Source organism: Megalobrama amblycephala, linkage group LG9 (assembly GCF_018812025.1).
Source record: "Megalobrama amblycephala isolate DHTTF-2021 linkage group LG9, ASM1881202v1, whole genome shotgun sequence".
In the NCBI taxonomy this organism is placed as follows: domain Eukaryota; kingdom Metazoa; phylum Chordata; class Actinopteri; order Cypriniformes; family Xenocyprididae; genus Megalobrama; species Megalobrama amblycephala.
In genome coordinates, this window is record NC_063052.1 from 23,605,602 (window position 1) to 23,629,920 (window position 24,319).

General features: G+C 36.8%; 1 protein-coding gene across 4 annotated transcripts in view; it reads left to right on the forward strand.

Moving 5' to 3' along the window:
• Positions 1-24,319, forward strand: part of topaz1 (testis and ovary specific TOPAZ 1) — a 51,886-nt gene that overhangs the window by 21,777 nt on the left and 5,790 nt on the right. For all 4 annotated transcript variants that reach the window (XM_048202207.1, XM_048202209.1, XM_048202206.1 and 1 more), the window contains 7 exons: positions 12,515-12,607; positions 13,556-13,671; positions 13,762-13,828; positions 13,993-14,164; positions 19,664-19,764; positions 19,847-20,012; positions 20,110-20,262. In XM_048202207.1, coding sequence (XP_048058164.1) covers positions 12,515-12,607; positions 13,556-13,671; positions 13,762-13,828; positions 13,993-14,164; positions 19,664-19,764; positions 19,847-20,012; positions 20,110-20,262 — 868 coding nt within the window. The remainder of the gene's footprint in view (positions 1-12,514; positions 12,608-13,555; positions 13,672-13,761; positions 13,829-13,992; positions 14,165-19,663; positions 19,765-19,846; positions 20,013-20,109; positions 20,263-24,319) is intronic.

Genomic DNA, 24,319 nt, shown 5'->3' on the forward strand with positions numbered 1-24,319 from the left:
CGGCATCTTGGACAAATGTGGCTCAGCTGTGTGAGCAGAAGCGTTGCCAGGTGTATAATAGTGAAGAAATATAATAGTGTACAAATGTATTCAGGGATTGCATTTGTTCAGTACAGCGTTGTTCAGTGCAAGATTTTGATGCTATTTAAGCTAAAATAAAGTAAGTGCAAACATTTTCCCTAACAGTTTAAACTGTATGTAACAATGATAGAGACACTGCTGTTTAAATTTAAGTATGGCAAAAATATTTTAGGCAAGGCAAGACAATTTTATTTGTATAGCACATTTCATACACAATGGTAATTCAAAGTGCTTTAGAACCAAATATATAATAATAATGGAATGCATAAGAAATAGAAATAACAGTAAAAACAGGGAATTCCGCTATCTGGATGGAAGAGTTAGGAAGTTTCAGGGAGTTTTTTTGTTGTCCGTTAGAGTGGATCTAAACAGATCTTTCCATTAGTGTGGATCTAAATTTTAGAAATGAAATTTGAAGTAAATGAGAAATAATGCAAAGGAAAGTAAATTTTCAGAAATTTTGCACTTTCTTGTGCTTGAATATTAAAATGGCCCTCCTATGAGGTGTCAATCACAGCAACGGCCCCCAGCCAATTTGAGTTTGAGACCCCTGCTTTAGAGGGTGTGCTAGTGGCAGGCACACAAATATACTTTTGTGCCAGCTTAAGTGGGGAAAATTGACCTTATAAATTTCCACATCAAAGGGTCGTCCTCACTGTGGAGTTTGGGGATCAAAATGTTACATTTTTAGTCTAGTTTTAGTTGACTAAATATCATAAGATTTTAGTCTAAAATCTAATTTAGTTAAATTGTAATGCATTAAGCATTCTCTAACAATACACAGAAAAAAAGTCATACACATCTGATATTCTCCAAACTGTTTGTTCACTTACGACAACCAACTGTACTTTACTCGCCAAAGTGGACTGTTTTTGACCGTTCAAGTGCAAAAAGACACAAAAGAGAGCTCAATTCAGTTCTTGTCAGGGACTTACACACTTATCATTGAGGTACTATTACAGTTTTTGTGTAAATTTTTGATTAGATTTGATTTTTAGTTTTTCTGCTTTCATTGTAATTTTAATTAAAAGTTTTAGTAATTTTATGTGTTTTAGTTTTTGCTTTTAAATGTCGATATAGTTTTTTTTTTTCTTTTTTAGTTATTTTAGTACACCAGGTTAAGCTAAAGCTTGGAAACTAGATGAAATAAAAAAAGTTTATATTTTTTATATATATATATTTTTTAATTTCAGTTAACATTTCTTTCAAGTAATGAAGAATTTGTGGTTTTAAGTTTAGTTAACTATAATAATCCTTATACTTATATTGAATAATGTGTCAAATAATGTTGGTAGTCTTTCCTTCCTATGACAGAAGATACAGTAGTTTACTATGAATTAAATAGAAATTAAATTAAATTAAATACAGTTTGTGTAAACAAAATAACAATAATGACCAGGAAAAAATAACAATTATAAACCAGACTCTTATTCTGATATCTTTGCAGTCTGCACTGTAGCAGGCTGCTCATTTAAGTTCAGATAAGGGAGATAAAATATGCATTCTTACAACCGTCTAAAACATATTACCATATAAACGTGTAGTAAACATTGTCATGAACATTCATCAACATTAGCAATCGCTTGGCATAAATGCTGCTGGGCGAGCCTGTAGATTTTCCCGTGGTTAGAACAGCACGTTACACTTCTGGTGCGTTCAAGTCATGTCGGAAAGATCGTATTTACGAGCAGAACCGACATGAACGCCACCACAATGTCGTAAATACCAGTGGGAAGCTCGTAATTTTCTTTAAGCTCCGATCTGTACGAGTTGGGGGCGTGTCAGTCAGAAACATAGCGAAATACCACAATACTTACAGGTATTTAGCAGTGACATTGTCAGGCTTTTCTATTTACAACGAAGTAAGCTGATTCCCAGCAAAAATACGATAGCATCACAATATAAAAATGTAATATGTACCTAACAATACATTTTAAAATGGCTTCATAAATTAATTAAAAACATAAAAAAGCAACATACAGCTAATGCACATTCTTTGCTCTACATTTTCTAGAAGCAGAAGTGTTGTTATTTTGTGTAATTAATTTAGAGAAGGCACACCGCCATCTTACTCCGACGAAAGTGACTTGAAGGCACCTACTGTCGTACACACGACTTCCCACCTCGTACATACGAACTTCCCAGGAAGACTTGAACGCACCATTCAAATGTGTGAATCTTCCACATAGGACAGCAGTCCTGATTGGATATCTTCCCAAATCATCCCTCTCTATCATTTTTGTCTCGTTTTTATTCGTTGATGAAAATTAGAGTACTTTTTAGTCATTCAAATGCATTTTTATTTAGTTGTCTCGTTTTCATCCGTGAAAACGACACAAATTATTCGTCAACGAAATTACCACTGCTGTAGATAGGAAATGCTCATGTAGTCCTCCCTGGACATAGCATCTTTAAGTGGCCTCAATGCCATGTTTACTGACTCAAGGACCTTAATGTCCTGCCAAGATGGAACCAAATGTCATGTACTATGATTTTCAGAGAGAATTTGTGACCGAGCTCTCTGCTACATTTGCTGCCTAGTGCCCCATCATATTGGGTACTCTTTGATCAGACTATGTTCTGGCAGGTTAAGTTCTCTCTGTGCTTTCTTCAGTGCTTCTTTCTTTTTCCAGCTATGGGAGAAATGTCCCACCAGCTTTTTGCAAATATGAGTAATGCTTGTCACCTCTAATGGCATTTTCTGGATAAATTAAAAAGAAAAATTAACATTAACAAATAATTAACAAATGGTTTCATAAAATTTAAAATTGTATTAAATAATTTTATTTTGATAAAACTGTTACATCTATGATTTAACTTATCTATAATGCTTTATTATTTATATAATATCAACACTAGAATAGATGTGAAAGAATATTCAATAAAACATTTTTAATGAAAAATTATTATATCTTAAAATAACTATTAAAGGGGTCAAGAACTGCATTGTTTTATTGTTTTATAATGTTTCCTGGGGTGCACTTATAATCTTCATATGTTTTTTTTACATCAAAAATTGTCATAATTTTTAAATAAAAGGCATTTTCCTACCCTGATTTTAGCCCTCTGGTTTGAACACTCTGTTTTAAAGGGATACTCCACCGTTTTTTCATATTAAACTATGTTATTCCCTTAACTAAGACGAGTTGATACATACCTCTCTCGTCTCAGTGCGTGCACTAAATTGCTCTGTCTTGCGGCGAAACTTTGTTAGCACTTAGCTTAGCCCAGTTCATTCAATAGGGGCCAAGCAGAGAAGCTACCAAACACCTCCACGTTTTCCCTATTTAAATACAGTTACTCGAGTAGTGTAACTCGACCTAGGACGGTGACACAAAACAAAACGTTACGCTTTTCTAAGCGTGTAAAATGGATAACTATATTGTATGGCGGAATACCATAGCAAGTGCTCGGGAGCACTTTGACTTGGCGCAGTAATATCTTCACTCGTGAAAAGTCCTCTCACCGGCCCCCGCTCCCTCTCCTCCTCCCTCTCATTTCCGTCAATAGAACCAACGTGACTTTTACCACCTGTGCTATTAGCAAACTGCAAGAGATCATTTGCAATGGCGGACTTTGTAGATGATTATGACTTGTTTGTAGCAGACCCAGAGCCATATCTGTTTGAACCCGAGTACACGGAGGAGGAATTAGCTCTTATGGTCCGTGAGAGGGAAAAAAGATACGAACCAGAACAGACCGGAGCCGGAGCGTTGGTTAACACGCAGCTGACGTTATTGCCTGTGCCACTGGTAACAAAAAAGATCGGCTCGGAATCGGTAAAAGTGAGACTGATCCCTGGCCGATCAATCGGTGCATCTCTAGTCTTGACACTATACTAGGGGGGGTCTGGTTCAACCCCTGTGAACCCCAGGGGAGCTGAAAAGACATGATCAACCCTGCCTTACTCAAAGTCAGCATCTCTGAGCCAAACTAAAGAGCCTGAGACAGGTTAAAAGACAGTTTACCAATGTGACCTAAAGAGGGCCAACACTTGATGTCACCGTCCCACCGTTTGACAGTTATGACAGTTTATCAAAGTGGCTTCCCGGAGGGGCAAACTCTTAATGACACTGCCTAACTATAGCTCAGGTGAACGGAGGCCTCAGTAGAATGACTCTCAAGAGTGAGGGGAGGCCTGCCAAATTCAGCCTGGAGGACATTTGATCAAGGCGGCCTTCCAGAGGGCTGAACACTTGATTTCACTGTTTAAGCTCAGGTGAGTGGAGGCCTCAGCGGAATGACTCTATATAGTGAGAGGAGGCCAAACACACTCAATTCCAAAGACAGTTTACCAAGGCAGCCTCACAGAAGGCTGAACACTTGATGTTGCTGTCTGACTTGAGCCCAGATGAGCAGAGGTCTCAGTCGACATGTTCAACATCATAGACAACTTACCCAAGGTAGTCAACAGAAGGCTGAACACTTGACAACAATGTCTAACTGGGGTTACATGAGCAGAGGCCTCAGCAGAAAGATTCTCTATAGCGAGTGGAGGCCAAACATACTAATTTTCAAAGGCAGTTTAACAGTTTACCAAAGACAGTTTACCTCACAAAAGGCAGAACACTTGATGTTGCTGTCTGACTTGAGCCCAGATGAGCAGAGGCCTCAGCTATACATTAGCTTCCAGACATAATTAAAAATTGCACATTAAAGGTCCTCTAAGCGATGTCACGTGTTTTTAGGCCAAAACATTTTTTGTCACATACAGCAAACATCTCCTCACTATCCGCTAGCTGCCTGTCCCCTGAACACACTGTAAAAAAACGCGGTCTCTGTAGTCGCCACAAGCTCCAAAAACGGCAACAAAAACAAACTGGTGCAGCCTGGACCACGAATCATAATAAACATGCTCCAGCCAATAACCGACAAGAATGATTTTAAATGCGCGTTCATGACTGTTTCAGGAAGCACGGATGGGAGGGGAGGAGGAGGCGGAGGGAGGGTCTAGCTAGCCTCTGTTTTGTTTGACAACACTTCGAATGTCAACAGGATCGCTTAGAGAACCTTTAATGCCATAGGTTATCAGTCCAGGCATCCAGAGCTCCGGCTATCCTAAGTCTGTATAAAAATATAATGAGAACTATGCAAGGTTTTTTTTTTTTTTTTTTCTTTTGAATTAAATGTAAAAATATTTGGTATAGTATGTTTTGCCTTATTACATCCTTTCCTAGTCCCATGGTGAAACTTTCAGTTTGAAATAAGTTTGCCTTTAACAATAAATGGTTTAAAAACTAGCATTTATGAAACTAATTAAAGTTAAGAAAATGTTATATTTCAAGTCAAGTCATGCATGGCATAGCAATAGCAACAGTAATAAAAATAGCATGGGCATAACTTACAAGGGATGTCACGATTTTCGAATATTCGATTAGTTGATTTTCTTCTTTAAAAAATCATGTTTTTAATGGTGATACGTTCATGTAACCAGAGGGTGGCGTGCACTGGCAATAACGCATCTACAAGCTGTCAATCAGCTCTTAGACAACAGAAGAACACGCTGTCTCACACACAAACTGTAGACTAGCTTGGCATGTAACAGAGACGTTAAAATCAATGTTCATACAAGTACCCATCATTCAGGCTGTTGACAATGTTATAACGCGTTTAGGCAGCCTAAAATCATTATGGCTTGAGGTAGGATTTCTGCAATAGCGGTGTTGTTGGTGTTCAGGAACAACACCGTTATCATCACTTGCCCAACGCGCCTCCACCGTCGTTTTGATTTTTTTTATATATAGTAATAAAAAACATTTAGTTTGTACAATTACAAACTGAATGTGTGCTCAATTCAGCATGACTCCAGTTGTATTTCCACTTGAGCCTGGTACTGCTAGAATGCGTGTAGTGACGTCGTCACTCAGGATTGGTCACTTGTCCTTTGTCTGGCTGTCAGTTTCTCCATAGCTTGCTAAACATGATATTTGAGCAACATGAACACAAATTAATCATAGAATTAAAAGAAATAACTGATCGTCCTCCATAACACAGTCACTATTTACATCGCATATCATGTGTAAATTGTTGCGTTACTAAGACAACAACTGAAGAGCTCCGTTATCAGCCCCACAGTGGAAACGAAACCATATCAGTACCGGCCGGATCGGCACGGAATGGAACGGTAAAGCAAAGGGAACGGTTTGACCCTGTGGTAGAAAAGCAGCTAACAAGAAGTATGAAAGATACACGTGACGCCAGAGTTGCACTTGTCTTGGATTTCAAAGGTAAAATGCATAGTCAACAAAACCTTTTTGCCAAATGAATGACAGAAATGTATGCACTTAATTATGTTCTTATACATTTTTAAAAATAGTATTTTTCATGGTAATATGTGGATGTGGATCATGGTAATGCCATATGGAACAACTATTTTTTAAATAACACTTTTCAACAAAGTAGAGTTGAAAATGTTCTCTAGGCTTGGAATCAAAAATAGGACATCTGTACATTTGTTTGTTGCAAATTTACAGACAATGCAATCAAGATGTTTACATTTGCTTGATGGGGTAATATTGCTTGTCAGCTGAAAACAAAGTTTCCCATTCCCAAGTTTTACAGTTCATAAAATCTTAAAAAAACAAATTATATTATTTATACATTGATTTCCCTTAATAGAAAGTAAATTGAGTAAGACAAGGTGCGAGTGTGGATTAGTAACCTGGCCCCCTGGTATTAAGAAGAAAAAATGTTGGCCCTTGTCACTATCGAAGTTGCCCATCCCTGATCTAGAGAGAAATCTAGTCTTTCAACCAATACCGATGGCAAAATGTTATTAAATGCAGAAGAAAAGTCAGCAAAGATAATTCTTACATGATTTCTGGAACCCTCAAGTTGTGAATAAACAATATGCAACAGTGTTAAAATAGAATTGTGTACTCCCTTATTGGGGTCTGGGCTGATAATCAAATTGAAACTGATCCAATAAATGCTGTGTGTTTTCCACTATATAACTTTTAACAAGCCTTTCTCAACATTTAAATACCAAAGAAGTTAAAGGTGTTACAGAGGATGTTTTCGACGACTGAGAAACCAAAGACTGTTAGTGAGTTTTTGAAATGAGCGCATGCGTAAGAACAACCCCCCTTCTTCACAGCACATTTCGAGGGAACGCCTCCCAAAACTCGTGCACGCGTATTGGAACACGAGTGTTTGTTTACCACCGGCATTCGCTGTGTCGTTTAGTGGATTTATTATGTCGGACTCACCGCAGGTAACTCATAATCTGCAGTTGTTACTCCTGACAAAAACATTGCATGTGGTGCCTGTGGAAAGTTACTGGAGCACGCACGTCTCTCACAAGGAATGTAAGGGCAGTGATTAACAAGCCAGGGGGCCATTCATTTACGTGTTGATCGCATAAACGATTGGCTGATGTTTTTAAGACCCTACCTCGTGCACAGATGATATATATTGATATTCCTTTCAGTGCACCTAATAAATAGTCTTTTATCATTTAGTAAAGACTAGGGGTGTGACGAGACGGGTATGTCATTTCAGTTCTACTTTAAGTAGACAACAGTACTCAAGTACTGTAAAAGGTCAACTAACTCAACTGACTGACTTCTCTTCTGTATGATTTCAGTCTCTTCAGACCTTGCTGTATATGATTTATGAGCTTCTACAACTTTTGACCTCTTAACTGAACTCCTTTCCACAAACTTATAGAAATAAACACAGTATAAATAAAAATGGTAACACTTTACAATAAGGTCTCATTTATTAACATTAATATATTAACCAACATCAATTAGCTAACAATGAGCAATATATTTGCTACAGTATTTATTAGTCTTTGTTTATGTTAGTTAATAAAAATAGTCATTCATTGTTAGTTCATGATAGTTCACAGTGCATTAACTAATGTTAACAAATGAAACCTTACTGTTTGTGCTTAATAAGATTAAGAGAAAACTGTTATTCATTTTTATGGCAACACTTTACAATAAGTGCAACCATAATCGCACTCTCTCAATATTCAAAGTGCAAATAAGACCAAATTTTTCTTTGATACAGAGCTAAAAGATGGTTACAACTACACTGCCCAGCCTAAGACAGCTTTCATACTGAGAGATATCTGTATTCATCAGGGAGCCGCTTTCAAAATGCAGGTATTGAAATCGCGTTTTGAATGCACGCTCGCGTTTACTTTCACTTTCACGGTCACGCGTAACTCTGTAAATATGGAGCGGCGGTGGCAACCGTTATCCAACTAAATTAAATGTTTTTTTTATTTAAATACAAAGCAAAACCATAGTGGAGGCGTAATGTAAACGTAGCGGTGGCATATTCTTTCCTAATCATCCTAACACTCTGTCATGGCAACATCATGAGACTACTTTTCACCTCGACAAGAAATCTTGTCACATGTTAGTCTCACGAGATCTCTCACACCCCGAGTAAAGATGGTTTCAAGTAATATTGCAAAAAATGTATGATACAAAACATCCTCTGTAACACCTTTAATGCAATTGGACGATAATCACCAAGTTCTACTGGTTTGTTAAAGGTGCTAAGGAGGATGTTTTGTTTTATACATTTTTGCAATATTACTTGAAACTGTCTTTACTAACTGATAAAAGACTATTTATTAGGTGCACTGAAAGGAATAATATTAATATACATCATCTGTGCACGAGGTAGGGCCTTAAAAACATCAGCCAATGGTTTACACGATCATCGTGTAAACGATTGGCCCTCTGGCTTGTCAATCACTGCCATGACGTTCCTTGTGAGAGACGTGCGCTGCTGCGCGCTCCAGTTACTTTCCACACTATACAGGCGCCGCACGCAATGTTTTTGTCAGGAGACAGGAGTAACAACTGCAGATTATGAGTTACCTGCGGTGAGTCCGACATAATGAATCCACTAACACGACACAGCGAATACCGGTGGTAAACACTCGTGTTCCAATACTCATGCACGAGTTTTGGGAGGCGTTCCCTCGAAATGAGCTTTGAAGGAGGGGGGTTGTTCTTACGCATGAGCTCATTTCAAAAACTCAGTAAGTCTTTGGTTTCTCAGTCGATGAAAAGATCCTCTTTAACACCTTTAGTTTTCCATAAGGTTGGCACTACATGCTGGTCAAGAGACTTTTGAAACAATAAAGCAAAAACTGGATAATTGCTCAGCACAGGTTTTTAATACATAACCACTAATATTGTCCGGCCCAGGACTCTTGTGTATTACATTTTTGGAACATTATTTTGACATCAGCTTCTGTAATAGAAAAATTATTAGTCAATGTCAAAGTATTTTCTTCATTTTTTTTCCCCCTCTCTTCATTATTCCCCTCAAAACGAGAAAAGAACAAATTTAACCTGTTTGCTAGTTCAAAATTCTTCCCTATACTCTTACATGGGATATTAATCATCATCCTAATTCCCTCCCAGGCCTGTTTAAAATTTCCTTGTGACATTTTAGCCTCAATTTGTTGTTTGTATAGGGCCTTGTCTACTTTAGTTTGTCTTTTGATTTCTCTTAGATTGTCTCTCTTCGCTAAGACATCATTATTATAAGCTATTTTCTTCTTAATTAATATTTGTTTTAATTTCTTTTTGTAAATAAAGCTTTTGAATATAGGGAATATATAGGGAAAACGTAAATTAATAAATGAAGCATTTGTAATCTTGCATTTTGTGTTTTGTTGCCATTTTTCCATACGTAAGCATATATAACTTTTGCCTATTGTGTCACCTACTGGATGTACCAGGTCACAACAAACATAATTCAATAGCAAGGAGTAGCGCAACGATACGAAAAAGAGCAGTACTCAGCGAAGTTGGGAAATAATCTTAATTGTATGCCACAAATCACATATTCTTTAAACACAAAATGCAAAAATCAGCTGCATGAATGAGGATTGCTGATGTTAGAATTTTCACGTAAGATTCTTAATTTTGTTGCCTATGCCCTCAGGTAAAATGTTAAGTGACTAAGCGTAGCAATCATTGTATTTAATTGTACAGTACAATCGTAACAACGCATTGTGTAGACATGATCATAATTTTATAGTGTCTTTAAACATAACAATATTGTTGACCATAAACTGACAATAGAATGTGCGCATCCGGTGTACAGTACCTCTAAATGCGAAGCCGCGTAGCACTTCTCGTCTGGTGTATGACCACTTGCAACTTATCTGAAGAGTAGTTGTTTTAATTTGTTTGCTGTCATGTGTGCGAGAGTTGCGGAACCAGTCATGTGCTGCACGCAGCTCTACAATGAAGTACCCATTTTAAATAGTAAAATAAAATAAAAAAACGTAAAGGTAAAATAAAAATCTATTTGTGGCGGTCAACATTGATAATGTGGCGTGCCACCGCAAATACATTAATGTAGGCGAAACACTGATCGTGTAGCCCTACACATGAGCCTCCTTTTATATAATGTGATGCTTCTTAAAGTCTTCTATGTCTATGGCGCTTCTTGCAATAAGCACTGTTAGAATTGAGTGAAGAAATTCAGCATTTCTTTGCCACCTGTATGGATGCGTTAAATCCGACAAAGTGGTTTAATAAAGGGTTTATTGATCTTGTAAAATACAAATTTTTTGCTCATTTTACATTTTAAAGTTTTATATGGGCCAATATAAGTCCATCAGCCCATTTTACAGAGGATTTGTTAAACTGGACATAAGGCCTTAATATTAGAGGTACTGCCTTAAAGAAAGCCACATTTTCAGTGAATAGATCTGTTAATTCATGCACGTCCGTGCTCTTGTTTTCTTCATTGTATGATGGCAGAGAGGAACAAAGGAAATGGCTTATAGTATACATAAAACAGAAATTGTAATGCGTGATCACATAAAATTGGGATGGATTTATAATGCATATCTCATTAAATGAAATGTTCGCAATAAATATTGACAATAAAACAAAGATAAAAATGAAATAAACAGTGCTTTAAGTTTTTCAGGTAGGCCTACATTAGATCTATTTAACTGTTGCATTCAAGAACAAGAAACAAAACAGAAACTGAATATTCAAATGTAAAAATAAAACACTGCATAGTCTTCACATGAATTACATATGCACTGATTCATATTAAATCTACAAAAGTTATTCAGTCAAGAGCAGTGAGTGATTTTCTTCTTTTTTTTTTTTTTTGCTATTTGACACACAGCAGCAGGTATACTGTATTAGGCTGCTGTCACTATAAGACCTAATGCACATATCCTATTGACACACATCCGATTTCTTTCCCAGCTGTTTTTATTTAACTTTTATTTAACCAGGAAAGACTCACTGAGATTAAAAATCTTATTCACAGGCGTGACCTGGCCAAAATGAGCAGCAATACAATTAGTTTCAACACATACTTACACAGTACCAGTACAAACAAAATTAAAAACAATTACATTTCACTGAATCATCTTCCATTTTCCCGAATGACTACTTTAAATTGATCCAAAGACAGCTAATTTTTGAACCTAAATTTTGAAAAGGTGATTCCAGTCAAATGGGGCTGCATACACAAAAGCCTTCTGCCTAATTCAGATCTAGCAAAAGGAACAGAAAGAGTATACATTCACGAGTTTATGTTCACTTAAGATATAACTGACTGTGTTTACATGAATACTCACCAAGACAGGCATTTTGAGTGCAATAAGCCGGGAAAGAGAACTGAATTTGGGATTTCACGCTGTCCTGGAGGCAGCATTCTGTATGCACGCTTCAGGTGTGTCTCAGCGTGAGTACTGCAGTTGTTTTCCACAGCTTATTGAGCTTAATAACTATTTTTCACATCAAGTCACACTTAAGTAAGCCGTTTCGATATGCATATCCCAATATGTGTATTTACGATATTTCAATAATTTTGATATATCATGCAGCCCTACTCTACAATATTTTCCCTCATGTTATGTGCAGTACTCTGTGTTGTACGGGAATAGATGTGTCAAAAAGGATAGATAACGAATAAGTATGTACATCCATGACCTGTTGAAATACATCAGTGAATTATATCAGAGTAATCCACCTTTTTTATTGTTTTATTTATTTTATGGCATAATGCACACCTAGTGTAATCTAAAATACTGTCTAGTAGGCATACTGTACTGTACAAAGTAAGCACACTTCATGCACTACCATCACTGAAATATTTCACTATAACAGTAGTCAAATAACTGGAACATTAATAATTGATGTAATAAACTGTTAGCTGAGATTAAATGTTATAATGTCATATTGTTGTTATTATTGCTACCTGTAATTTATTTTAATTTACAAGTAAAATGTCACAAATCCAAGTCCAAATCCTTACTGAGCGGTGATTTCATTTGTCAAACATGACTGTGTTGTATTTAACGCTGTGGCCTTGCGGCAGTGGTAATAGGCATTTTGGTTGACTACGTACTGCATATAAAATGCATAAATATATACTTTGTTTTTCTTATGTCGTATATATTTTCTTACATTTTTTGTTGTGTCAGCCTCCACCAGAGTTTATGTTGGCTGTTTTTAAACTTGTGAGAGAAAGAGGTCTGATCAACACTGTACCTCAGCTAATTCACCTCACCTCAAAGGTAATGATGACATTCAAAGCATTAGATCGGGGTGCCCACTCCTGTTCCTGGAGATCTACCTAGAGCCCAGGTTACACTGCATGATTTTTGGTTGTCCCAGATGAAAGATTGCCATTGTGAAACAATCGTAGATTTCTGTGATTGTGGCTCTTAAAGGTGCTTTAAGCGATCCTGGGTGGAGTAACTTCCTGTTGACGTTCGAAGTGTTGTCAAACAAACCAGAGGCTAGCTAGACCCTCCCTCCTCCTCCTCCTCCCCCTCCCCTCCGTGCTTCCTGAAACAGTCATGAACGCGCATTTAAAATCATTCTTGTCGGTTATTGGCTGGAGCATGTTTATTATGTTTTGTGGTCCAGGCTGCACCAGGTAGTTTTTGTAGCTACAGAGACCGCGTTTTTTTACAGTGTGTTCAGGGGACAGGCATCTAGCGGATAGTGAGGAGATGTTTGCTGTGTGTGACAAAAATGTTTGGCCTAAAAACGCGTAACATCGCTTAGAGCACCTTTAATCGGTGGTCCTATGTCGTACAGTGAGAGAGGTTCAAAGACAGCCATTTTCCCCGTCTTGCGACCAAAGATAGCCTACGATCATTTTCTGACGGTTTCAGAAATTCAGCATGATCAACAGACAGTTTGTTTGCTGCTACAACCTACGTCTAATGTCTAGCCAATGAAAGAAAATCGCCTGATGGAGAAAATTGCATTGGGCTATTTTTTTTTTAATATTTGATCAGCGTTGGAGCTGAAGTTTGCAGGAAAGTAGTTCTCCAAAACAGGATAGGGCACCCCTGTATTAGATCATTATATAATATAATGGAGAAAAGTGATGGTGTGTGTGTGTGTGTGTGTGTGTGTGTGTGTGTGTGTGTGTGTGTGTGTGTGCGTGTGCTCTGCAATTACAGTTTCAGATTAGCCATAATGCCACATTTAATGTGTGTTTATGTTTTTAGATTGTTGAGGCAGGATGTGTATTCAGTGTGGATCAGTGTGAGGTCATGCAGAGTCATCTCCAAATGATGCAGGTTCCTAGACAGCAGATGGACATTTTCCTTGCTGTTAAATGCAGGTATGCTCCCTCCGACAGTAGAACAGTAATAGTTTTATTATGTTACATTACCAAAAAACCATCATATGATTTCACACTCTGTTTTTGTAGAGCCCTTGTGACTAACCCTCATACCTCTGAGCAGTCAGATCTGGCCCAGGCTGTTGTTAGAGTTGAGGTAAGCTCACTACCTCATTTCCATAGTACTTGTTTACACTTTTACATTTGCTCACTCTCATTTTTTTCCCCCATTCTTTTTTCTTTATGATGCCATGTCTTTTTCATTTTCACTAATTTGTGGACAGGTTTTACATATATGTGTGTGTTTGTGTGTGTGTCCAGATGCTGAAGCATCAGGATGACTGGACTGGACTGGCACTAGTATTCTGCAGTGTTTGTGTGGGTTCACACAGTCCCACTGAACTTCTTAGGTTCTGTTGCTGCGTTACCATGGCACTGCTGAATGAGTCCAAAGACAAACTCGCCCTACCATATGAGCTGTTTGCTGAATCAGGTACACACATACTCAATTTCATTGATTTCAAATCTTTAGTTTTGTTAAGTAATTCATTTGTACACTTTAAAAGTTTGGGGTTGATAAAATCATATGGTTTTATTGAACAACACTGTTCAAATACATGTAATATACATAATATAGTCATAATCAACTTGTACATTATTATATATATTGTAACAAATACCTGCAGAGGGCGTCAATGGCCTGGTGATTGTTATTGTTACACTTTACAGTATAATCAAATCCTTCTTTAATATTAGCAAAACAACATTTATGTATCTTCTTAAATTCTTCATGATAGAAATGCTACAGCCACTGTAATTTCTTGAACAAAAACATGTGAAAATTAGGCTTGCTGCGATATTTGGTGTTACCAGTGTTACACAATGTTTGGCCGTACACTAATCACATGATGAGAATAAAGACAGATGAGATAACTGACGGGATGATGGCGGAGGATTTGGTGCGCGACATATCCTGAGCATCATTGACAGATATCTCAGGGTTATATGGGATAGAAAATTTTCCAAGGAACCCCCTCATAATAATAGGCTACAGCTCATTTTTATTATTTACCATATTTTCCAGAAAATAAGTTGCTTTTCTGTAAGTCAAAGCAGGTTAAACTTGGTTGAGAGAAAATACACAGATAAGTTGCAACTGTGAATAAGTCCCATTTTATTATTTGTTTCATTCAGAAATAATGTAAAATACTGGTAAATAAAACGAAATGTTAACAAACTCTAAACACTGTAAACATTTTACTTCCCCTCACTCTAGATCCTTTAAAGGTGCCCTAGAATTAAAAATTGAATTTATCTTGGCATAGTTAAATAATAAGAGTTCAGTACATGGAAATGACATACAGTGAGTCTCAAACACAGTTGTTTCCTCCTCCTTATATAAATCTCATTTGTTTAAAAGACCTCCGACGAACAGGCGAATCTCAACATAATACCGACTGTTACGTAACAGTCGGGGTGTACACCCCCAATATTTGCATATGCCAGCTCATGTTCAAGCATTAGACAAGGGCAGGACGTCTAGATGTGCACAGCTGAATCATCAGACTAGGTAAGCAAGCAAGGACAACAGCGAAAAATGGCAGATGGAGCAATAATAACTGACATGATCCATGATAACATGATATTTTAGTGATATTTGTAAATTGTCTTTCTAAATGTTTCGTTAGCATGTTGCTAATGTACTGTTAAATGTGGTTAAAGTTACCATCGTTTCTTACTGTATTCATGGAGACAAGACTGTCGTTATTTTCATTTTTTAAACACTTGCAGTCTGTATAATTCATAAACACAACTTCATTCTTTATAAATCTCTCCAACAGTGTGTAATGTTAGCTTTAGCCAAGGAGCACCATCAAACTCATTCAGAATCAAATGTAAACATCCAAATAAATACCATACTTACACGATTAGACATGCTGCATGATGAACACTTTGTAAAGAACAATTTTGAGGGTTATATTAGCTGTGTGAACTTTATGCTGTTAAAGGCAAGCGCGAGCTCCGTGGGCGGGGAGCGTGAGCATTTAAAGGGGCCGCAGCCTAAATCGGCTCATATTTAATGATGCCCCAAAATAGGCAGTTAAAAAAATGAATAAAAAAAATCTATGGGGTATATTGAGCTGAAACTTCACAGACACATTCAGGGGACACCTTAGACTTATATTACATCTTTTAAAAAGACGTTCTACGGCACCTTTAAATTTAATGGTATGCCTATTCAACAGAGAAAAATACTACAGCCACTACAGAACAGAGAAAAAATATATATGTATAAAATAAAAATAAATTATAGTGCTATTCATTACAAACATTTATTTTAAATGCCAAGCCTATAACAAACTTACTTAAAACAAAACAAACTAAAATGGTGTAACATTTAATTGCTAAACTATTATTTATGTAAAGAAGGCTTTGTACTTCTGTCATGTTCCAATATCCACTCAAAATAGCATCCTTCACATAGACCTACTCAAAAAATGTGTTTGGAATAATACCACGGCATGCTCATGCTGACCGACACAGCCTAATTATTGTACAACAGATAAATTAAATTGAGTAACCGAATAACTTTTCTATGTTGTCTCATAAGAGGCTGCAATGTCAAGTTCAGATTTCAAGTTCAAGGAACGGTTCAGATTTCTCACGGTTCGGTTTGTTTCACTGTTTTAGTCTCACTGTTTCTGTACAGTTCGATATGTGCTATGTTCAGTAAAAAATAGGACAACTGTCAAATTAAGATAAAGAAAATAAAAACAAATAATCTAACTACGAGACACAGCACAAATAAATACATGAGAGCTGAGATCAAATTAAAATAAACAATGCTTTACAGGTTTTTCAGGTATCTTACAGCTTTCAGGTACAGAAAATGAATAGAGTAATCAAATATAAAATTAAAGCAGCATTTACCAGGGTTCAAGCATTTAAGGCCTTTAAGCACATAAAAAGGTATTCGTAGCATGATTTAAAACCTGACATTTCAACGTTTCTTTAGACAGTCTCATTTTGTGTCATTAGTATTCACTAAGTTACATTTTCAGTACACTTTTCAACTGTTTTACAGTTCAGAGGGAGATGACAGATCATGCATCATGTTAGTTTTCATTATTTTGAAAAAAACACAACATTTTGTTTTTACTCTGTGTACACAAATAGAAGACATTCTATAGTTTCAATTGATATATTACTTCTGTCTCTGTTACAAAAAATGACAGCGTATTTTAAGTCTGTGTTGCTGCAATGTGAAAAAAATCCTGCAAATCGCATTTCCCGACTGCAGAGGGTTAAAGGTTTTTTGACAGTTATAGCACCACCTATTGCCTGATCTCCACCACTTTTTTGTGAGTGTGCCCATACATATGCGTGTTAATTTTGGTGAAAATATCTCATTTTGTTTTGAGTTATAGATGCTTATGAATATGAGAGCATAAAAAATGACCCATGAGCGATTTGATTTGATTTTTTTTTGCCATTTCCTATCAAAATTTTGACATTTGGGCAGTGACATTTAGTTAACTAACTTAGGTTCCACGTTTCCTACGCTGGTTTCTCCTCAATCGGACTAACAGTTTTGAAGATATTCATAAAAAGGTTTTCAAGCGCTAAATCACAGTGTTGCACAAACCATAAGCCGAAACCTCTCTGGTATCATTAGACTCTGCAAGGTTTCAGGAGTCTAAGGATGTGACTCCCGTGAAAATAAGTTGACCACACCCAAAGTTATATACATTTTCAGCCAAAACCATTGAAAATATATGAAGAGTTCATTTGCAAAAACAGTTAACTCAGTTGGGTTGCTTTGATTAAGTAATAATAACTCTAAAAAATACAGGTAAATTAAAAAATTAAAGTTAAGTATGTTTTTTTTATATATATATTAAAAGTTTGTTTTTGGCAAAAGCAGATAACTCCACATTTCATGTTTCAGAGTTAAACAAAACCCAAGTAATTGCTTTGTAATTGCATTTAAAACACTCAAACACACATGTGCACACAAACGCATACACACACTAACAGATCGACAGACACACTAACGGATCGGCACACGTACACTCACACACACACACACACACACACGTGCGCACGCATACACACGCGTACGCGCAAAAGGACAATCAAGGTTTCAGCATATAAGTTGTGTATGTTGTACAAGGACTTACAGGAGTCAAAATTATAAATTCTCGATCACTTTTAGTCAGCTTTGACAAAACTTCCCTCAGCTAGCGCGTCTTTTTGAAGTGACTAGAAGCCTTGTCACCTTACCTGAATACTGTGCGTTGATTCGCTAAAACGGACTTATCGGTTTCTGTACACAAACAACAAGGGCGCTTGTCAGCTTCTGCTGTAAAACGTGAACCTGCGATGCCTGACAGTGGACAAAACCGGCTTTTCTGACAAAACGGATTTAGGGTACAGAACATGCTATATGTGGAGAATAATGCACAGCACTTGGTTCATTTTTATTTTTATTTTTTTTTTTAAGTGGTTTATCGGTTTTTGCAAATGAACTCTTCATATGGATTTTAAAGCTTTTTAACAGTTATAGCTCCATCTATGGTCCGATCTTCATAAAAGTTAGCATGCTCCTTTGCTGTCATGTGCTGCATGTGCTCACTTAATTTCGTGAAGTTTTCGTTTAGGATTTATAGGCTTTAGGATTTAGACATTATTAGACAGTATTTTTGCCACGCCCATTTTCTAAATAGCCTGTTTCTAAATACCCCAAAGGGTGAAGTTCAACTAATTTTTTGATAATTATTGATCTAGCGAGTCCAGAGAATTGTCCTGCGCTGGTTTTGTTCCGATCGGGCGAAAAACCTAGGACTAGTTCGCAAAAGTAGGTTTTTCAGATATTCATGAATAATTAATGATTTGATTGACAGCATTGATTCTTGAGGCAAAGTTGTTCAGCATGAGATCTATCAAATGATATGCATATTGTGTGGATCTGTGAAACTGCATGTGATTACAGAGGCGTAAAACTTATTAGCGCCAACTAGTGGACGATTTCTTTCAAAATTCTTACAGACCTCTAGGACCATTGCATAGTAGTGACAAAGTACATGTAGCACCTTGGGATCATCAGAGTTGGAATCATCACCGAACATCTAAATCTCATACTTGAAAAACTCCTAACGAGTGCTGAGAAGTGCCTTTTAAACCTGAGTTTACAGTCTGTGGGCGCCATCTAGCTGCGAAAAAATGAATAACACTTTATTTTAACTATACTTCATGCTACAAAATTTTAACCAGTTGCAGCTCACATGTAGGAGAGCATCACCAAAAAATATTTTTTCTCTGATCTTATTGCTTTCCTGAGTTATTCCATGTCAAAAAAAAAAAAAAAAAAATTATAAAAATATATATTATTTTTTTTTTTTTTTTTTGTCTTTTATCAGCAGTTTTTCAGCATGAAAATGTCTAAACGTAATGTAATTTATATTTTCTAAAAAATTAAAAAGTGTTCTATCAAATGATACCTACCTTTTGACTCTCCTTGCTATAGTTTTGGAGTTATGAGTCTTTACTTTTGTGTTTGTCGCTCAGAAGAAAAAAAAAACACTCTAAAAAAGCCTTCAGGTCTTAAAGGGTTCAGAGAATTGCATTACTAAAAAGAGACTAAAATACAATTTTCATTGACTAAAATTAGACTAAATGTCATCAGTTTTCGTCGACTAAAACTAGACGAAAATAGTCATGGATAATTCTGACTAAAATAAGACTAAAATGCTCAGACTTTTATTTGACTGAAACTTAACTAGACTAAAAAGAGTATGAACGTGACTAAAACTAATACAAACTAAAATGACCGCTTGACACAAAGACTAGACTAAAACTAAAATTAAAACAGGCCGCCAAAAACAACACTACTAGTAAAGACATATTTAAAACAGTTCATGTGACTACAGTGGTTCAACCGTCATGTTTTATAACTCATTTTGGGTGGATTGTCATGTCTTTATTCTGTCAGTGTGTCAGCAAGCCTCGTCTAATGAAATGATCAAAACCTTCCTGGGTAGAATTGGAGTCTCTCTGATCTTCAGGTACCACAGGACACAAGAGTGGAATAAGGTGGGTGTGTATTCTGTTTGTTGAAGCTCGCTATACAGTAGTAAATCTTTGACTGAATACTGTATGTCTTGCATGTGCTTAGGGAGTAAAGCTGGTCAGTGTGATGTTCAGACTGCACATTGAGTTCATCACTCAAAAGGGGATTATGGGGAATGAACACAGGGTGTCTCGCTGTCAGCTGGTCACTGTGGCAACAGAGCTCTTCCTTCACAGTGGGAGTATTGAGGGAGCTTTGAAAATGCTGAGAGGTAAAAAGATATGCAACTTTTGATATGTAACTTTTGAGCATGGTGTTCTGAATCTGGAAATAAGGGATTACTTGTGTATGTGTTTCTTTTCCTTCAGCTGATGGTTGGTTTGTGAGCTCAAGCATGTGGCCTTGTGAGCAGGCTGACATAGAAAGTCGAAAACACATCATGACTCTCTTAGCTGGGAAGACATCACACAGAGACACCTTTGAGATTCTTACCAACTTACCTGGACTCAGACAACCAATAAGCAAGTTATTTCATCTTTCATCATATCTCATTGTGATAAGCCAATGCTAAAAACCTCCAAGTCCGTCAGACATTTTTTTTTTCTTTTAAATAAGCATTTTTATCAGGCTCTTATTGTTAGGTTCAGTAACTTCACTTTAAAGCAGAGGTCTTCAAACTTGGTCCTAGATGGCCGCTGTCCTGCTCCAACTCCAATTAAACACCTGAACCAGCTAATCAAGGTCTCAATAGGCATACAAGAAATAAGCAGTTGTGTTGGAGCTGGTTGGAGCTAAACTCTGCAGGACAGCGGCCCTCCAAGACCGAGGTTTGAGACCTCTGCTTTAAAGGGATAGCTCACCCAAAAATGAAAATGCTATCACTTACTCACCCTCAAGTTGTTCCAAACCTGTATGAGTTTCTTTCTTCTGGTGAACACAACAGAAGATATTTTAAAGGGCACCTATTATGTACTTTTACATGGTGTTTGACCATAAATGTGTGTTGGCAGTGTGTGAGCAAAACCACCCTAGAATGAGAAAAATCCACCCAGTGGTTTTTTTACAATCTCAATAATTCATAAGCACTGTCTCAGAACGCCCTGTTCTAAGATTGCTCTCACTGTGACGTTGAATTGCGCTAAGCCCCACCCACGTGGTTTGATTGACCGTCTGGTTTTGGCATAGACCCTGCCGTCGGTGATCTGTCAACCATCCTCCATTGTTTCAACGACAGCCGGTAATGTCTCCTAAGAAACATAAGTGTTCTGTTGTGGGATGTAATAATGAACATAGTAGTTTTCACTTACTTCCGACATCAGAGCCACTGAAAACGCAGTGGATGGATTTTATTTACGAAGGAAAGGCGCCACTCAAAATTCCAAAATACGTTTATGTTTGCGCGAATCATTTTTTGACTGACTGTTTTGAGAACGAGGGTCAATTCAAAGCAGGTCTTGCTTCAAAGTTAATCCTCAAGTGTGGATCGTTGCCTACTGTTCGCGATCCAACGTCACCTCCAGAAGAAGTAAGTGTATTTAATGTTTTTTGAGCAAATAGTCATTTCAGTCGATGTCAGCCAATTCAATAACAAATGCGTCTAAAGTTGTTGTCGTTGTCGTAGAATGTCTGTGTATATAATTTAAACCTTGTTTGTATAGTGTGTATCCACACGTGTATATATATATATATATATTTTTTTTTAAAGATATTGTATTAAAAACGGTGTATGTTTTCTGTATGTTTTCATCCATTCCGGGATGGTCTACCATACATGATGGAGTGACTTGAAGTTGTTTCATCCGTCTTGTAACCTTTGATACAACAAATAGCGTCAGACAGTTTTATGTCACGTATTATTTTTTGCAACAATTACAAATGTAAATAAATTAATACCTGTTCTATCTCCCTGCAGCATATATTTTCTGGTTCTGTAGCCATCTTCTCACATTTGCCACATAAGCACCTGTACGACAAGTAATGTCAACATGACGCAACCGTTCCCTCGCATAAATATAATTTCGTTTGTACTTAGCAAACGTTATCACAGTATTTGTGTTTGTAGTTTCAAAAAATTGCGCGAACGTTATCACAGTGTGTGTGTGTGTGTGTGTTGCACATCCATAATTGCAAAGGGGACGCGATTAAAACTCTATAAGTACATAAATGTAACAAATAACCATTCAGAGACGTCCTGCTCCATTCTCAATTGTGTTTCTTCTGCCGGAGTCTCTTCATCATCTGGGTCTGATTCCGGTTCAAACATGTACGGCTGAATGCCATACAAAACAGCGGGTCTCTCACTCTCAGCCATTCTGCTTCTACCGACTGTTTATTGCCATAGGTATGCAAGTTACGCCCTCATCCAAAGGCAGGGCGGGGATATGCAGCTCATTTATATTTAAGGTGGTACACACCAAAACAGCTCTTTTTAAAACAGGCCTCAAAAATGACATTTTCAAATGGTTATAATAAATTAACTGTGGGGTATTTTGTGCTGAAACTTCACAAATACATTCTGGGGACACCCAAGACCAATATTACATCTTGTAAAAAGGGGCACAATAGGTGCCCTTTAAACAATGATGGTAATTAAAAAGTTGACTGTAGCCATTGACTTCCATAGTAGGGAAAAAAAAATACTATAAAAGTCAATGCCTAATGTCAACTGGCAGGTTATTTAATGAACGTATACTATGTGTGGAGAGCATTCAGTAGTATCTTTATCACATTTTTTACTTGGGTGACATTTAGTGGCTTTTGCATCTGAAGTGTATGTGTGTGTAAATAAATAAATATGTGTGTATATATATATATATATATATATATATATATATATTAGGGCTGTCAATAGATACAAATTTTCAATAATAATTAATAATTCTGTAATAATAAAAATAATTCACTTATTGTGAAATGAATGGGTTAGTTCACCCAAAAATGAAATTCTGTTAAGTACTCATGTCGTAAGACCTTCGTTTGTCTTCAGAACACAAATCAAGATATTTTTGGTGAAATCCGAGGGTATCTCAGAACGTCAGTGGAGAAAGGCATATAGTTCATCATAACATCGTAATAGACTCGCTATATTGCTAAATCTACACAATTTTTCATATCAACAGATAATATAACCAGAAAAAATAACTTACAGAAACCTATAATGCTTAAGATCACTTTAAATGTTTAAGCAGCTTGAGCAACGATAAACATCCATTTTCAATGACACATTAAACATATTATAACTCTAAAATTAGCAGTTCTATGCATCGATCAGACAGCTTCTTAATCTCAGTATCAAAACATTTTGAAACACTTTCTAATTTAAGAAAAAGGCAACCCAACTTATTGTTGATTATTTTGACAAAATCTTGTTCTTCTTCAATAACAGGTTCACATAAATTACTTTCATCAACAATCAATTTAGTATCTTCAGGTGTTCATATCAAAATGATCGACTCAATATAAAAATCAACTGTACCCCTGTGTGGACTTAAAGGGTTAGTTCACCCAAAAATGAAAATTCTGTCATTAATTACTCAACCACATATTGTTCCACACCCATAAGGCCTTTGTTCATCAATGTCTTTAGTACCTTTCTGGACCTTGAAAGTGTTGGTTAAGTTGCTGTCTATTGAGAAGTCAGACAGTAATTTGTGTTCCGAAGATGAATGAAGGTCTTACGGGTATGGAACGACATGAGGGTGAGTAATAAATGACACAATTTTCATTTTTGGGTGAACTAACCCTTTAAGGTCAACAATTCATTGTGTTCGGTCTCTTCTCTCTCTTCTGTCCCTCTCAACCGGTTTACAGCAAAGAAGGCACAAAGGATTCTGAAATTAAGAAAACAGACAACAACAACACAGGGCTCCAGACTGCACCTAAAACGGTCGCATTTGCGACTTAAAATATTAATTTGCGAATGATATTTCTGCTGAGGTCGCGACCATGCAAATTCACACGTTATGACTGTAAAATTAGCATTTTATTTGTGTGTTCTGTGACCAGTAGCCTATCACATAATTTGTTGTGTTGACGTAATTAAATGAGATGCTGTGTGTGAAAGTTTCAAAATATTAATGGGTAGGGAAAATATCACATATCAAACAGACGCTAAAGAACTAGCATTGATAAAAGTCGACTGTGTTGTCACCTCGTTTCGCCTGCCTCGGTGCAAAAAAGCTGCATTTGAACACACCGTTCTACTCCTGTGTAAATGAGACAACTGCCTATTTCTTCATATAAATTCGTCTATATTCGTCATTCAAAAGGGGAAACCGGCTCCCTTTTAATATACACGGATCAAAGAATATGCAAATTAGCCCCACCTCCACTCACTTACGCCAGCTCGGAGAGTCTACTGTTGCTATAGTGACGAGCAATTTGTTGTTTGTGTTGTGGATATTTAAGAAAAAAGCTTGCTTCGCTTTGTATATTCAGTATTTCTGATGCTTAAATTGTGTTTTAAATTATGAATTGGTAAAACGCCTTTGCAAAACAGTCTGAATGCACTTGCATTTGTTTGGACTGCTCTCTCACTGAATCACCTGAAGCGATTTCTCAGTAAAACAGACAGTATCG